Source organism: Canis lupus, chromosome 24 (genome assembly GCF_048164855.1).
Source record: "Canis lupus baileyi chromosome 24, mCanLup2.hap1, whole genome shotgun sequence".
Lineage (NCBI taxonomy): Eukaryota > Metazoa > Chordata > Mammalia > Carnivora > Canidae > Canis > Canis lupus.
The window spans coordinates 3,818,818-3,836,845 of record NC_132861.1 but is presented as its reverse complement, the minus strand read 5'-3'; the positions used below and the strand labels follow the sequence as shown (position 1 = coordinate 3,836,845).

General features: G+C 40.8%; 1 protein-coding gene across 1 annotated transcript in view; it reads left to right on the top strand.

The window, feature by feature from the left end:
• The window catches only part of FREM2 (FRAS1 related extracellular matrix 2), a 166,135-nt gene that overhangs the window by 88,243 nt on the left and 59,864 nt on the right, over positions 1-18,028 (top strand). Inside the window, exon 6 of the mRNA XM_072797284.1 lies at positions 6,124-6,375. Coding sequence (XP_072653385.1) covers positions 6,124-6,375 — 252 coding nt within the window. The remainder of the gene's footprint in view (positions 1-6,123; positions 6,376-18,028) is intronic.

The following is an 18,028-nucleotide window of genomic DNA, read 5'->3' as shown; positions in this document are numbered from 1 at the left end:
AGCAGGAACTTTAAAATATCCCCACCAGATTCTTCCTGGACGGAAAGGCACTTAGCAGGGAACTCGGGCAGAACCGCAGGAGGGGCAGTGGGGCCCCCAGGTTCTGGGGTCACTAACAGAGGAAGTGCACCGGGGGGAGAGCGACTGACCCTGCGGCCGAACACAGTCAAGGGCTGGAGTGCCCAGTGTGCCGGGAGCAGCCCAGGCGGGGCTCTGCGGGAGGGTCTGCGGCCGGAGCCCAGGGGCCAGGGGACACAGCCCAGCATCCTGCGCTCCCTGAGGACAGGCAGAGTGGGAGGGCACAGGACAGCGAGGACGCTCCTGCCGTGGGGTGCCCTGAGCTGTGCAGATCAGTGCCCCCCGCCCCGGGAGCATCCAGGCCCCTGCGGACTGGGAGTTATGGTAGTTACTGCAGGAGCTGACTCCAGGGCTGGAGAGCTGGCCGCCGCCAGTGTGGTTGTCCCTCCTGGTATCACCCTGTACCTGGGACAGAGAGGGGCCGCCAGGGAACAGAGGCCTCACAGGATAGACAGCTCCCACTGAGCCGTGCACCTGGTGGGGGAGCAGGGCAGCTCCCCCAGGTGCACACACCTGAGACTCAGCACAGCAGTCTCTGCCCCTAGAAGACCAGCTGGAAGGACAGGGGAAGACCAAGTTCTTGACCAAGCAGCACTGGAAAGCTCCAGGGGAAGTCAAGGGATTTACAGTACATAGAACCACAGGATACCCCTCCTTCTTTTTTTGTGTGTGTTTGTTTTTGTTTTCTTGGTTTCCTTTTTTGGTTTGTTTTTTCTTCTTTTTCTCTCTTTTTTTCTTCCTTTTTCCAGTACAACGCATTTTTAGCCCCTCTGCACTGAGCAAAATGACTAGAAGAACTCACCACAAAAGAAAGAATCAGAAACCATACTCTCTCCCACAGAGTTACAGAATTTGGATTACAATTCGATGTCAGAAAGCCAATTCAGATGCACAATCATAAAGCTACTGTTGGCTCTGGAAAAAAGCATAAAGGATTCAGGAGACCTCATGACTGCAGAATTTAGATCTAATCATATGGAAATTAAAAATCAATTAAATGAGATGCAATCCAAACTGGAGGTACTAACGATGAGGGTTAATGAGGTAGAAGAAAGAGTGAGTGACATAGAAGGCAAGTTGATGGCAAGGAAGGAAGCTGAGGAAAAAGAGAAAAACAAAAGACCATGAGGAAAGGTTAAGGGAAATAAATGACAGCCTCAGAAGGAAAAATCTACATTTAATTGGGGTTCTAGAAGGCGCTGAAAGGGAGAGAGGACCAGTAAGTGTATTTGAACAAATCATAGCTGAGAACCTCCCTAATTTGGGGAAGGAAACAGGCATTCAGATCCAGGAGATAGAGAGGCTCCCCCCCTAAAATCAATAAAAACTGTTCAACACCTTGACATTTAATAGTAAAACTTGCAAATTCCAAAGATAAAGAGAAAATCCTTAAAGCAGCAAGAGACAAGAGACCTCTAACTTATATGGGGAGAAATAGTAGATGAACAGTAGACCTCTCCACAGGCTGGCAGAATATATTCAGGGTCCTAAATGAGAACATGCAGCCAAGAATACTCTATCCAGCAAGGCTCTCATTCAGGATAGGAGACATAAAGAGCTTCCAAGATAGGCAGAAACTGAAAGAATATGTGACCACCAAACCAGCTCTGCAAGAAATATTAAAGAGGACTCTATAAAAGAAAGAGGAAGTCCAAAGAAATAATCCACAAAAACAGGGACTGAATACGTATTACGATGACACTAAATTCCTATCTTTCGATAGTAACTCTAAACGTGAATGGGCTTAATGATCCCATCAAAAGATGCAAGGTTTCAGATTGGATAAAAAAGCAAGACCCATCTATTTGCTGTCTACAAGAGACTCATTTTAGACCTAAGGACACCTACAGTCTGAAAATAAAAGGTTGGAGAACAATTTACCATTCAAATGGTCCTCAAAAGAAAGCAGGGGTAGCCATCCTTATATCAGATAAATTAAAGTTTACCCCAAAGACTGTAGTAAGAAATGAAGAGGGACACCATATCATACTTAAAGGATCCATCCAACAAGAGGACCTAACAATCATGAATATTTATGCCCCTAATATGGGAGCTGCCAAGTATATCAATCAATTGATAACTAAAGTTAAGACATACTTAGATAATAATACACTTATACTGGGAGACTTCAACACAGTGCTTTCTACAAACGATAGATATTCTAAGCACAACATCTCCAAAGAAACAAGAGCTTTAAATGATACACCAGACCAGATGGCTTTCACAGATATTTACAGAACTTTACATGCAAATGCAACTGAATACACATTCTTCTCAAGTGCACATGGAACTTTCTCCAGAATAGACCACATACTGGGCCACAAATCAGGTCTTAACTGATACCAAAAGATTGGGATTGTCCCCTGCATATTTTCAGACCATAATGCTTTGAAACTAGAATTAAATCACAGGAAGAAATTTGGCAGAAAGTCAAACATGTGGAGGTTAAAGACCATCCTGCTAAAAGATGAAAGGGTCAACCAGGAAATTACAGAAGAATGAAAAAGATTCATGGAAACTAATGAGAATGAAGATACAACCATTCAAAAGCTTTGAGATACAGCAAAAGCAGACCTAAGAGGAAAATACATCGTAATACAAGCATCCCTCAAAAATTTGGAAAAATCTCAATACACAAGCTAACCTTGCACCTAAAAGAACTGGACAAAGAACAGCAAGTAAAGTCTACACCAAGCAGAAGGAGAGAGACAATAAAGATTCAAGCAGAACTCAATGAAATAGAGACCAGAAGAACTGTGGAACAGATCAACAAAACCAGGAGTTGGTTCTTTGAAAGAATTAATAAGATAGATAAACCATTAGCCAGCCTTATTAAAAACAAAAGAGAAAACACTCTAATAAAATCACAAATGAAAAAGGAGAGATCACCACCAATACCAAGGAAATACAAACGATCTTAAAAACTTATGAGCAGCTATACACCAATAAATTAGGCAATCTAGAAGAAATGGATGCATTTCTGGAAAACCACAAATTACCCAAACTGGAACAGGAAGAAATAGAAAACCTGAACAGACCGATAACCAGGGAGGAAATTGAAGCAGTCATCAAAAACCTCCCAAGACACAAAAGTCCAGGGCCAGATGGCTTCCCAGGGGAATTCTATCAAATGTTTAAAGAAGAAACTATACCTATTCTACTAAAGCTGTTCTGAAAAATAGAAAGGGATGGAATACTTCCAAACTCGTTCTATAAGGCCGGCATCACCTTGATTCCAAATCCAGACAAAGACCCCACCAAAAAGGAGAATTGTAGACCAATATCCCTGATGAACATGGATGCAAAAATTCTCAACAAGATCCTAGCCAACAGGATCCAACAGTACATTAAGAAGATTATTCACCATGACCAAGTGGGATTTATCCCTGGGATGCAAGGCTGGTTCAACACTCGTAAAGCAATCAGTGTGATTGATCATATCAACAAGAGAAAAACAAGAACCATATGATCCTCTCAATAGATGCAGAGAAAGCATTTGACAAAATACAGCATCCATTCCTGATCAAAACTCTTCAGAGTGTAGGGATAGAGGGAACATTCCTCAGCATCTTAAAAGCCATCTAGGAAAAGCCCACAGCAAATATCATTCTCAATGGGGAAGCACTGGGAGTCTTTCCCCTAAGATCAGGAACACGACAGGGATGTCCACTCTCACCACTGCTATTAACATAGTACTGGAAGTTCTAGCTTCAGCAATCAGACAACAAAAAGACATTAAAGGCATTCAAATTGGCAAAGAAGAAGTCAACCTCTCCCTCTTCGCCGATGACCTGATACTCTACATAGAAAACCCCAAAGACTCCACGCCAAGATTGCTAGAACTCCTACAGGAATTCGGCAGTGTGGCAGGATACAAAATCAATACCCAGAAATCAGTGGCATTTCTATACACTAACAATGAGACTGAAGGAAAGAGAAATTAAGGAGTCAATCCCATTTACAATTGCACCCAAAAGCATAAGATACTTAGGAATAAACCTAACCAAAGAGGTAAAGAATCTATACCCTAAAAACTATAGAACACTTCTGAAATAAATTGAGGAAGACACAAAGAGATGGAAAAATGTTCCATGCTCATGGATTGGCAGAATTAATATTGTGAAAATGTCTATGCTACCCAGGGCAATTTACACATTTAATGCAAACCCTATCAAAATACCATGGACTTTCTTCAGAGAATTGGAACAAATCATTTTAAGATTTGTGTGGAATCAGAAAAGACCCCGAATATCCAGGGGAATATTGAAAAAGGAAACCATAGCTGGGGGCATCACAATGCCAGATTTCAGGTTGTACTACAAAGCTGTGATCTCAAGACAGTCTGGTACTGGCACAAAAACAGACATATAGATCAATGGAACAGAATAGAGAACCCAGAAATGGGCCCTCAACTCTATGGTCAACTAATATTTGACAAAGCAGGAAAGACTATCCACTGGAAAAAGGACAGTCTCTTCAATAAATGGTGCTGGGAAAATTGGACATCCACATGCAGAAGAATGAAACTAGACCATTCTCTTACACCAGACACAAAGATACAGTTAAAATGCATGAAAGATCTTAATGTGAGACAAGATTCCATCAAAATCCTAGAGGAGGGATCCTTGGGTGGCGCAGGGGTTTAGCGCCTGCCTTTGGCCCAGGGCGCGATCCTGGAGATCCGGGATCGAATCTCACGGTCAAGCTCCCAGTGCATGGAGCCTGCTTCTCCCTCTGCCTATGTCTCTGCCTCTCTCTCTCTTTCTCTCTCTCTCTCTCTGTGTGTGTGTGACTATCATAAATAAAAAATAAAAATAAAAAATAAATCAAAATCCTAGAGGAGAACACAGGCAACACCCTTTTTGAACTTGACGACAGCAACTTCTTGCAAGATACATCTATAAAGGCAAAGGAATCAAAAGCAAAAATGAAATATTGGGACTTAATCAGGATAAAAAGCTTCTGCACAGCAAAAGAAACAGTCAACAAAACTGAAAGACAACCTACAGAATGGGAGAAGATATTTGCAAATGACCAATCAGATAAAGGGCTAGTATCCAAGGTCTATCAAGAACTTATTAAACTCAACACCAAAGAAACAAACAATCCAATCATGAAATGGGCAAAAGACATGAACAGAAATCTCACAGAGGAAGACATAGACATGGCCAACATGCACATGAGAAACTGCTCTGCATCACTTGCCATCAGGGAAATACAAATCAAAACCACAAGGAGATACCACCTCACACCAGTGAGAATGGGGAAAATTAACAAGGCAGGAAACCACAAATGTTGGAGAGGATGCGGAGAAAGGGGAACCCTCATGCACTGTTGGTGGGAATGTGAACTGGGGAGGCCCCTCTGGAAAACTGTGTGGAGGTTCCTCGAAGAGTTAAAAATAGACCTGCCCTACGACCCAGCAATTGCACTGCTGGGGTTTTCCCCAAAGATACAGATGCAGTGAAATGCCGGGACACCTGCACCCCGATGTTTCTAGCAGCAATGTCCACTATAGCCAAACTGTGGAAGGGGCCTCGGTGTCCATCGAAAGATGATGGATAGAGAAGCTGTGGTCTGTGTATACAATTGGATGTTACTCAGCCATTAGAAATGACAAATACCCACCATCTGCTTCAGTGTGGATGGAACTGGAGGGTATTATGCTGAGTAAAGTAAATCAGTCCGAGAAGGACAAACATTATATGGTCTCATTTATTTGGGGAATATAAAATATAGTGAAAGGGAATAAAGGGGAAAGGAGAGAAAATGATTGGGTAATATCAGAGAGGGTGACAGTACATGAGAGACACCTAACTCTGGGAATTGAACAAGGGGTAGTGGAAGGAGAGTTGGGTGGGAGATTGGGGTGACAGTGATGGGCACTGAGGGGGGCACTTAACGGGATGAGCACTGGGTGTTATGCTATATGTTGGCAAATTGAACTCCAATAAAAAATAATAATTAAAAAAAGAAAATAATTGTTTCTGGAAACAGCCATGTAACCTGTGGTGCATAAACACCTTTCGCATTCTCTGCCCCCAGGAACAGCAGGCGGAACTGTACCAACATCAGTGCTGTCCTATTCAGACTACATATCCAGGCCGGAGGACCACACCAGTGTCATCCGCTTTGACAAAGATGAACACGAGAAAATGTGTCGCATCGTTGTTATTGATGACTCCCTGTATGAAGAGGAGGAAACATTCCATGTCCTTCTGAGCATGCCCATGGGAGGGAGGATTGGATCAGAGTTCCCAGGGACTCAGGTTACAATCATCCCTGACAAAGATGATGGTAAGTACTAAAAAGTACTTGAAAATTATTCCTCCTACCAGGCAGACCAACATGAGGCACAACCTCTGACAGACAAATGGGAGTGTAAAGGTATCATAACATGCATGTATATTTTATGCTTGGTTTTACAGTGTGATTAAATTTCAAAGTTGGCTGCATCAATCAATTAGTCTTTTTTGATTTAATGTTTTAAAAAGGCAAAAGTCACACTTACGTGTGTTGTAGTTTTATTTTACAATGCCATTTACTGGTAGGTGGTTAAACTTTTCCGATTTCATGAGGAAGAATCAAAGCAATTGTAATCAACTTAATTTAATCAACTTAATTTATTCAACTTAATTTATTAAGTTTATTAATTTATTTCCTTTTTGTTTTGTCTCACTTTTAAAAGCTTATATTTTGCAATGTTATTCTCAGTATTCTAATTTGTTTAACAAAGAAAGCCATCCAACAAGGCTGTTACACGAATAACTAGAAAAGTAATAAATGTATGGAAAATTAAAGCCAACAGATAGTTCCCTGCTCCAAAAAGGAGAGGGGTTTATCCTAGACCCCTTTTCCTGAGGGAAACTCAATTACCATAAAATAATTCCACTTTTGAAATAGAAAAAGGAGCAGAAGGGCTTACTTAATCTTCCCAGGTCAAGAAATAGTTTGTGCCTGATGGGGTGCCTGGCTGGCTCAGTGGGAACAGCATGTGACTCTTGATCTTGGGGTTGTCAGAGCCCCATGTTGGGTGTAGAGATTACTTAAAAAAATAAAACATGAAAAAAAGGGGAAAAAAAGAAATAGCTTGTGCCTTGAGTTTTCTCTTTTGAGAAGAATTCATGCAAAAGTACAAAAGACAGACAACAGAAAACACTCTCTTTGTTTCATCTGGCTAATCTTTATCTTTACCATTTGCCTACCTTTCAAAGCCAGAAAGAATTTTCGAGTAAGAGAGTTAGTGTCCTTCAGCCAAGTAATATCTCCCACATCCACTATGTACTCCCCAATATACTATAGCTGACCTTAATTATCACTTAACAAGATGCCTCTCTGTTTCGCTGTTGAAAGTCATCTTAGGGCAGCCCCGGGTGGCTCAGTGGTTTAGCGCTGCCTTCGGCCCAGGGCATGATCCTGGAGACCCGGGATCGAGTCCCACATCAGGCTCCCTGCATGGAGCCTGCTTTTCCCTCTGCCTGTGTCTCTGCCTCTCTCTCTCTCTCTCTCTCTGTGTGTGTGTGTGTGTGTGTGTGCGTGTGTGTCATGGATAAATAAATAAAAATCTTCAAAAAAAAGAAAAAGAAAGTCCTCTTAATACATCTACCATATAACCTCTCCACACAAATATGAAGAGAAATATGGAAACGAAAATGTGTTTACCCTTCTTCCATGAGTCAAAATGTTTCTAGAGTACATATTTGCTACTGTACACCATTAATCTTCCTGCATCGGGGCAAAATACTTTTGGTTTGGAATCTCTTGTTTTTTATTGAATCATTCAACTTTCACTCATGTCCTGCATTGTGGGGAGCACCACAAGGTTTCTAAAGATAACAGAAAGAAAAACAAATAAAGACTCCTTGCCCTTAGAAAGCTTTCACTGTAATGAAGAAACTAGGCAAATACACATTGAATGCATTCACAAAAAAGAAATATTCGCCAAAACATGCATCATTACCTATTCACAAATAAAATGGTGTCCTGTATTTTAAAGAGGTTCAAAATTTGTTAACCTAACTTTTTTAAAATTAAGGATGTAAACATTTTTAGCTTAATAATGTACAGCACAAATTTAGCTTTGGGAGAAGAAAATTTCCGTTTTAAAGACTCTTTGCAGTAACTCAGGAGATGGAATCTCTGGATAATATAATATTGCTGTTTAATGAATATGCATTTATTTGTTCAACAATACCTTGCGAGACTCCAATATCCACTCCTGCGTACATCTATTCATTCAAAAACATGTGAACTGAGTACGTCTGTTCAAGCATCCACTAGGTACAACAGCAAACAAGAGAACCACAGCTTCCAAACCCGTGGGCTTTTCCCACTTTGGGGATACACAAATAGGTGAAGAGGCATGCATAAAATAAATGTGATAAGTGCTCTGCTGGGTGGCTCAGTGGTTAAATGTCTGCCTTTGGCTCAGGTTGTGATCTCTGGGTTCAGGATCGAGTCCCGCATTGGGCTTCCTGCAGGGAGCCTGCTTCTCCCTCTGCCTATGTCTCTGCCTCTCTCTCTCATGAATAAATAAAATATTAAAACAAAACAGGACAAATATTTAAAAAAAAAACCCAAACATGATGTGTTAGCTAAAATTTGAAGATAGTATCAGAGTGCCCCAGGAAAGAGAGAAGGAAAGTAGCTTTCTAGGGGAGCAACTCTCAAGTGCAGGGGCTAACTAAGGGCATGCGATGCATCCAGGGGACTGGAAGTGTGGATGGAGCAAAAATCTTTTGACAGAGCCCAAAGGAGTTTGGAGAAATGGGGAAGGGGTCAGTCTCAGAGGACCAGTGTAGAGTAGTTGTATATTATTAGTGAAACAGAAATAGGGAACAACTAACAGGTTTTAAGTAGAATGACAAAATCAGATTTGCATTTTATAAAGATCACTCTGCCCTGCCTAAAATGTAGAGGATAGATTGAACTGCTCAGGAGACTATTGGAGACATGCAGGTGACAGGTGACAGTGGCCTGAACAGGGTGGTTGTATGAGGATGAAGGGCCCAGGATACATCCGAGAGATGCTGCTGAGAAAGAGTGGGCATGACTTGGCCATTGACTGGACTGGAGAGTCTGAAGAATGTTTGGGTTTCGAGCTAGGGAAGTCAAATTAAAGTGGTCCAGTTCACCAAGCTAGGGAAAACAGGGGAACAATGGGTTTAGAGATGAAACAATGGATTCTTTTAGAACGGGTTAGTTTGAAGAGCCTGCACAGCTTCAAAACACTGGACATGAAGTAGGAGAATGGAGATACGGGTCTGAAGATTAGGACAGACATAGTCATGCACTGGAGACATTGTTGCACGTTGTCTCTGTTGATGATAATAAAATTATGGAAGAAGTTTGCTTAAGAGGACATGCAAAAGTAGTGCTTGTATTATTTATAATATGGGCATATTTTTCTCATTTCTCTTATTTTAAAAAACAAGAGTGCACTCCATAAATGCTAAGGAGACAATGGAAACAATGAAGAGGAAGGTAGTCTCTATAAGGGTATGAAATCCCACTAAAGAAAATGCCAGAAAGAATCTAAGAATTAAACACATTTCAGTGTCTAAGTGCTATAAAGCATTATAAATCAGTAATATCTAGCATGCAACAAGCTACATCATTATCTTAACTTCTCTTGCTCATTGAAAATTTTTAACAGGTCTATTTGAGGGATTTTTTTTCAACATGCAAATATTTCACTCATTTTTAAAAATAATGTGAAAAATAAATCCAAAGTTTATTTAAGAGGAGTTTGCTTTGTAGTCATCTTTGTTGGAATACTTCATATCTTACTAGCTGTCTGGTCAAGTTTTATTCATGTTTCTAATACTCCATCAATAAAATGGGGATACTAATTTTACCTATATTTTTTTCATTTTAGAAGTTGACGTCTTATAAGTGTGTTTTGCCTGTCCCATACGTAGTTTATAAATGAAAACAATACTGCTAGCCAGAAAGTACTTTCATCATGGAGAAAAGAAAGAATGCTGGTTTAATGGGGAGAAAGTCTGATTTCATGCATCTGCAATATCGATACAAAGGAGCAGTTATCACTTCTGAACACTTGCTGTGTACCGAGAACTTTACATGATCTATCCCGTTAAATCTCAAAGCCCAATCTCCTCCCGTTGGCAGATGGAAAAACTAGACTCAGGCTAAGAAAATTGCTTAGGATCACAGAGATGTATAGTGTTGGATATATGTCCTAAAATTAGGTCTATTTCGCTCAGATTTAATGTGCTTCATCACTAGGCTATAATGAATCCTGAAAATCATCAAGAGGATTAAAATATAAGTAATACCTAATGACAACCGAAGGGAGGCAAATTGTCATAGAATCTAGAAAAGAATAAATATAGGTCCACACTGGTAGGGAGGGGAAGTGTATTGTTTCTGAGGGTAGGCAATCTTGCAGTCACCATAAGTTGTAACTAGAGTAGGGAATATGTTCAGGCCTGTTACATAACCTGGATGAAACATTCCTCCTGACTTTCTAACAACACTCTTTGCTCTGGTTGCTGTGTCTGTTCCTGTGATAATGGGTACACCAGGTGACAAATGATCTAACCACTCCCTAAAAAGAAATAGTGTTTGGAACTTTGTAACACAGAACGATCAGAATTTTAAAAAGTGAATTGATTCTCCAAAGCTAGATTATTCCTCACTAAAGCTATGAAGTGATGTTTTTGTACAGAGGGAAGATTAAGACCTGGACCACTTGTGGATACAGGTCCCAGTATCAGAAGATCCCCACCAAGGGTTTGAGTGTATAACAGACGCTCAAAGTGCAAAAATTCACCTGGCCAAATTTGTGTTGAATCTTTAAGAAACAGCTAAAGGCTTCGTTGTGTTCAGAAGGGACTTGCACATGAGCTACACACAGACATAAGAATAATGCTGCCATTTTGTGCGGCTCTAAGCATCCTCCATGAATGTCTTCTGTTCTCAGTACTTCAGTAGTGGTTACGGCACCTGTTCATTGGGAAGGGTATTAAGTCCAGGCTAACAGTATTGCAGTCATCTTTGCTGTCAGTCTTTGGAAGTTAATTAAGGAACATTTGAGCCAAATCCATTTTCTGCTTTTATGTGACAACCTGCAGGGGTTTTAGCTAAAGTGGCTGCCTTCCTTGACCACCTGGGACAAATTACCATTCTAGATATGAGTCCAGGGACATGGCAGAGGCAGCGTGGTGAGCACTATGGTAAATGTAACTCAATTTAGTGCCATTCAAAAGCTTACTGGCGTCAGAAAAGCTTTCTCAACAGCAGGACTACTTTAGAGAAAAAAACCACTTCTAATACTAGAAAAATACATTGTGGTATGTAGCGTGTGGGTGAAATATGTTTTATTCATTTGTGCCAAGCTTCAAGACCCAGTCACCAACCTTTTTCTTCTTTAACGGTATTATTTGCATTAAGGTAAGCTCCAATTCAGCAAAGCCAGACCAGTCATTTTAAGGATCGGGCCAAATTCTGTTGAAGTAACAGCTTGACAAAACAAGGTTACGTTCTGATTTAGTATGCTTGAGTTAGAACAATATTAAAAATCAAGACATGGGAAAATGAGTCTCTAACTGCTCAAGATCATTAATTCATTGCAGCTATTAGCAGACTATTTAAAACAGTTGGTGATGCTAAGGATTTAATGAATGCCAATGGAGGTTCAGTGAGTGAAAGGTATTGCCACAGTGCACTGAATGATAAAGATTATACCGGGTTTTCCACATGGCAAGGATTCTAGATACAATGCTGTAGGTATTCTACACTTCAAAAACAACAACATAAAACAATAAATGAAATATCCCACCATCTAAAAAAATTTGAGTCCCACGTATCATATACACACACAGCTAATATTTGTTGTGCATTCACAAAGTGCAATAGGTAGGGAGCTACAGAGACATTTAAGACATAGGCCAGAATCTCACAATGCTTACAGTCTATTTGGTAGAAAAGAAAAAAAACAAAACAAAACAAAACTAAGTGCTGCATAAAAGGTTACATGAGAATCATTTGTTATAATAATAATCTGAAACAGTAAAAGGGAGACTAAGAAGCAATCACGTGATCGCTCTGTGAGTCAGAGGCGGTACAGAGAGGGGCTTTCACAGGCAGAAAGTACTCAGGTAAATGGAGAACAAAGTATTCCAAAATTACATAAGTGAAACCTTGAGGGAGGGAAGGGCTCTAGGACCAGTGAACCACTCAGTTTGACCAGGGTGCCTTTCTGAGGAAGGTTGAGTGCTCAACTCCATGGGTCAAATCTCAGACCCAGGCTATACATACACTTTGCTATATTCTTCAGTCAAGGAATCTTGACTAATCCACTTGTCTTCTCAGGTCTGTTTTCCTCAAATGAAACATGAGGATATTATCACCTGAATTTCTTACTTTCAGAATTTTTGTGCAGCCCGAACATGATCTGTATGAGAGCACTTTAAAACCTCACTAAAGAAAAGAGAGGTGTGCATCATTATGAGCATAGAGTCTGAGAAAGAGGTTTGAAGCCTCCCATGGTGCCATTGAATGTGATAAGGAGTTCTGAATTTATTGGATAGGAAGCACCTGGAAGTGTTTGAAAAGAGAGCGCAAAAATCAGAGCTGTGTTGGGAGGTTATAAATTCGATAGCATGGAAGTGAACAGGATTAAAACCAAAAGCATAGAGTGAGACAGTGAGGCTGGCAAGGAAACAAATTGCTACTAAAAACACCTGCAGAGAGAAGGGAGGAGGGGAACTTAAAAAATAAGTTTCTAAAAAAACTATGTACTCGACAGGTTCAAAGAAGGGAGGTCCCATGTATTATAGGAGGTTAGGTGAGGGAACCGGCCAAGGGAAAGGTGATTTCAAGAAGATGAGAAATGCTATTAAAATGTATCAATTCTATTTAAATACACCAAGTTCAAGTTCATTATGGGTTCTCACCAGTGAACCTGGGCAGTAGGACTCCATAAATACAGAACCAACAAAGCTGGAGTTAGGGATTTGTGTTACATGCACAGTTGCCCACCTGATGGTGATAATTGGAAGCAGAAGGATACATGAGACCCATAAGAAAGAGAGGAGAGGGTAAAAGTGTAAATCACTAAGCAGTACAATTTCACGTGTTTCTAATAAGTTTAGGTGTGCAAGTAGAATCATTAAAGGTTATTAGAATATCTGTCTACTAAATATTAATATACAGATTTGAGGGCTGTTAGTTGCAGATGAGTCATTAAGTATCACTTGTTATATAACAAGAAAATTGTGGGAATGTGCAAAATGAAGCACATTATTGGAGTTGCCAAACAGTAAGTTCCCTTTTAGGTCCTTTTTTAAACTGGTTTTAGATATTGCCTCTTTTTAAAATAACTAACATTGGGGTTCCTGGGTGGCTCAGTTGGTTAAGCATCTGCCTCTTGGCTTCGGCTCAGGTCATGATTGCAGCATCGAGCCCCGTATCTGGGCCTGAGCTCACAGGGAGTCTACTTGAAGATTCTCTCCCTCTGCCCCTTCCCACCCCCCAAATAAATCAATAAATCTTTAAAAAGAATAACTTTAAAATGGTGCGGTTTAGTTCCCTCATTTTATATAACTTTTCAGTTAAATTTAAGCCCTTTTATTTTTTTTAAATTTATGATAGTCACACACACAGAGAGAGGCAGAGACACAGGCAGAGGGAGAAGCAGGCTCCATGCAGGGAGCCCGATGTGGGATTCGATCCCGGGTCTCCAGAATCACGCCCTGGGCCAAAGGCAGGCGCTAAACCGCTGCGCCACCCAGGGATCCCTAAGCCCTTTTATATAAAAAGTTACTTCATATCGTTTTTTAAAATTATAATGGTTTTGGCAGGTGTGCGAAATTACGGGCTTAATTCATTATTAACAAATGCATGAGTGGGAGAAAGTAAGAAAAAGAGCATTTGTGGATGTGAATGAGTGAGTCATTCACTAAATCTGAGTTAGGAGGGTCCCGAGACGTGAGACTTCCAGTGAGGGGACCCTCCGGGTCCCTATTCCTGGTCCTCTCTACCTAATTCTGAACCCAGCTGGCCTCAGAGCCCAGAGGCCAGCTGTAAGCACGGAACAGCTGCACAGTAGGCTGAGGTGCAGGGGCATGTTTTAAAATAAGGCACATGAGCTAGAGTCCAAAGGGAGTTCATTAGCAATGGGAGTACATTTGACTCAACCGGTTTTGGCCAGTAGTTCTAAACGACCTTGCTGCTATACTGCTGTGAACTCCCTTAGTCTTTTAAAAACTGTTGATCGCAGAAGGAAAGGCATGAGAGCTTGGTTCGACTGCACACACACACACACACTTGGCAAGCAGCCACTTGAATCTCTCCTGCTAGGCACCTGAAAACATTCACCACTGTTACCAGAAGATGCAGAGGCTCCAGAGCTCTTTATGAGACCAGCTAATCATTTTGTATAACTTACATTGAAGAATGCCTTCGTGGCTCACAGGAAAGTGAGCACAGGGAATCAGGCCGGGACACAGGGCCAGTCTGCCCAGAAATAAGCTCTTAAATTGCATGAGGTGTAAATCTGCAGGCATGTGGTTGGCTAAGGTGGTTCTAAGACATTAAGATTTTGATCTTGAATAGGACCATACTGGTCACAATACTAAATTAACTCGTGTCTTTGTTTCTTAGGGCTTCATAGATAGCATAGATGTCATAAAATAATAATAACTGACATGAGCATCTTCTTAGGTGTGCTAAGCTTTTTGCTTGAATTATTTCGTTTTACACACAGATGCACAAACTACAAGTGAGGTTTTATTATGCGTCCATGTGATCATTTGTGAGTGGTTAGGTGACTTACGCAGGGTCACATAGCTGGAAAGCATCTAGCTAGGCAGACTGGAGGGACCATGGCACTGACCATTCAGCTGCCCACCTCATGGACTATACACAACTGCCTTCTGATTCTACATGTACTACTCAAAGATAGTAAGAGGTATCTTAATAGAGAACATGACAAGGTGAAACAAGCTATGTACTCTTATATGTATGTATACAGCACCTGAGAATCCTAGAATAATTGAAATGCTGACAGTACAGGCTTTAGGCGTGAACTTTGTATATAAACTATTCAGGTTCACATTTTACCAATTTTAATTCCAAGGATCATTAGGAAACCATAGTAGTGCCTTCTGGTACTTCAACTTGATGAGGAACAGCATTGCTCTTTTTTTAATAAAAATTTATTTATTTATTTATTTATTTATTTATTTATTTATTTATTTATTTATTTGTGAGAGACACACAGAGAGAGGCAGAGACACAGGCAGAGGCAGAGGCTGGCTCCCTGTAGGGAGCCCGATGTGGGACTCGATCCCAGGACCCTGGGATCACGACCTGAGCCAAAGGCAGACGCTCAATCCCTGAGCCACCCTGATGCCCCAGCACTGCTTTTTCTCCATCATTTAGCAATCTGCCCACTTCTGAAGGATCGGGTTTGGGCTCTCTTAGTCAAGTCCTTATGAATGAATGAATGCTGTCTTTTGTTTGTTTTGTATTTTTCACAGTAACATTAAATGCCTCTCATCTCTTCCACACAGGAGAGTGGGTGCTGGCCATGTAATACCATCTTGTAGACATCAAAGGATAAATATTGCTGATTTATTATCACTGAAACCCTGGAAGTAGATCACTAACCGTTTGTAGAAACCTCAGATCTCAGTCACATCTTTATGTGCTAAAAATCACATAAATCTGAAAAGTGGCTTTTCACATACTAGACTTCAGATTTTTGTGAGGTTAAAATTACTAAAAGATATTACAATAAAAACAATAACAACACGAGAGGTTGAAATTACAAAAGATCCCTTAATAAATGCTATTATTACCATCAGAAATTGCCAATTATTTGCCAGATACAGAGGTCTAGTGCCTCCTCTTACTGAAATCATAACGCACAAAGAAAATGCCAATAAGCTCAAAGCTACAACTTGGCCAAAGGCAGAACTTCAAAGACTTGACCTTCACGTCCTGTGATGTAAGGCGAGGCCAGAGTCTATGAAATACTACAGTGAACTCACAGAGGCATGATGATTTATTCACTAAGTCCAGACAAGGCATATGTACCTGTGGTCTGTTGTGGAAAACACACTTCATAAATTCCATTTTTAAATGGACAACAGTATCTCCTTTTATGGTATTAGAAGGAAAAAGTAAGAAAAAATTTTTAGAATATATGTACTATTTTCTGACACCGTTGTTCTACTAGTTCATTGGTCACTGTAGAAATGTAAATCTTGTTCATTTGTTTCCTTATAAAACCTGCCACCAACCAGAAGCAATTCTCCTGGAATTAGGGCTCTTTACCGGGTCACCACATTCTCTGTGTACCTCCTTTCTCTTTATGGATATGTGTGATCTTTCACAGGGTACAGATAGGTTTTGTTTTTATTTTTTAAGGTTTTATTAATTCATCACACACACACACACACACACACACACACACACACACACACACACATATACACACACACAGAGGCAGAGACACAGGCAGAGGAAGAAGCAGGCTCCATGCAGGGAGCCCGATGCAGGACTCGATCCCAGGACCCTGGGGTCACGCCCTGAGCCAAAGGCAGACACTCAACCACTTAGCACCCAGGTGCCCCAATACAGATAGGTTTGATGAACTCCCTAAGAAGCAGGTGTTCGTTCTAACTGGAGCAGACATTTGGATCTTTTTTCTCCCTTTATTCCTAGTTTATAAATCTTATACATACCTTTCTTGTAATTAGCCTTAAATCTTCCCTTAAATGATGCAAAGAATCTTACTGCTGACCTAGACAAGATTGCCTGGTAAAGAACATGGTAATATTATCTGATAAAGCTAGTGAACTATATCACTATTATATCAAGTAACCACAATAATGATCTATCTTGGGAATATAAAAGATAGCAAAACCAAAACTACCTCTTTTCTTTAGGCCATTTATTTGAAGCACTTAAAATTACAACTAAAAATTTCCCTTCACACGTCAAGGGAAATAAATACCTTCTTCATCCTTTCTCTGACAAAATGGTCCTCATCCTGTCATAGTGAAACACACATTTGCATCATATATGTTCATACACGTATTTATTTTAAATATTTGCTGAGCATCTCTAACATGCCAGATGCTGTCCTAGGGTAAAAGCAACAGAAGATATGTCCTGTCCTCACTTTTACATATTTATCACACCTTACTAACTGCTGGGTGCTCCCTAAAGCACTGAGGACACGGTGGTAAACAAGACAGGCCCAATGTATGGGGACAAACAGATCCAACATGGCAAATGGTAAGACTGGGCTCCCCGTGTAATGGGAGCTTTCAAAGGAGCATCCAGTGTGGCCTCGGTTCCGGAAAGGCTAGGTCTCCTCCACACAAAGACCTGAGAAGACAGGCGAGTTGGCAGCTGCCAAATTGATGTGCATTATCACATGTCCCCTTAGGCTGTGACAATCTCTCCATTGTGAAGACAACCACACATTTGGGAATGAGCCAAGTCACAGGACAAGATCAGCAGTCTCCGAGTTTAAACACAGTCCTATGAAAATAAATTAAATGGTAGGTAGAGCATTATTAGCTCGTTTTAAAAAGTCTGAATAGTCAGAATATAGGCATTGTGAGAGAAAAAGAGCTCTCTTTTTACACCCCCTCAGGCTGCAATATATCTGTTTCAATTTCCCTGAGGGTGTTTCACAAACAGCCTGTGTCACACTCCCAGGAAGTACATCACAAAGCTAAAGCTTTGGGCTGAAAATATCAACAAGAAGCTCATTCTTGCCTCCTCCTCCTCCTCCTTCTCCTCTTCCTCTTCCTCCTCGTCCTCCTCCTTCTCCTCCGCCTCCACCTCCTCCTCTTCAAGAATCACATTTATTCAGAGGGATACTTTTCAAGACCACACTCATTGCCAGAGAAAGCTTGGAAAAGCCAAGGCCAGAGAGAACTTCACATTCTCCCTGCTGCAAGGGGAT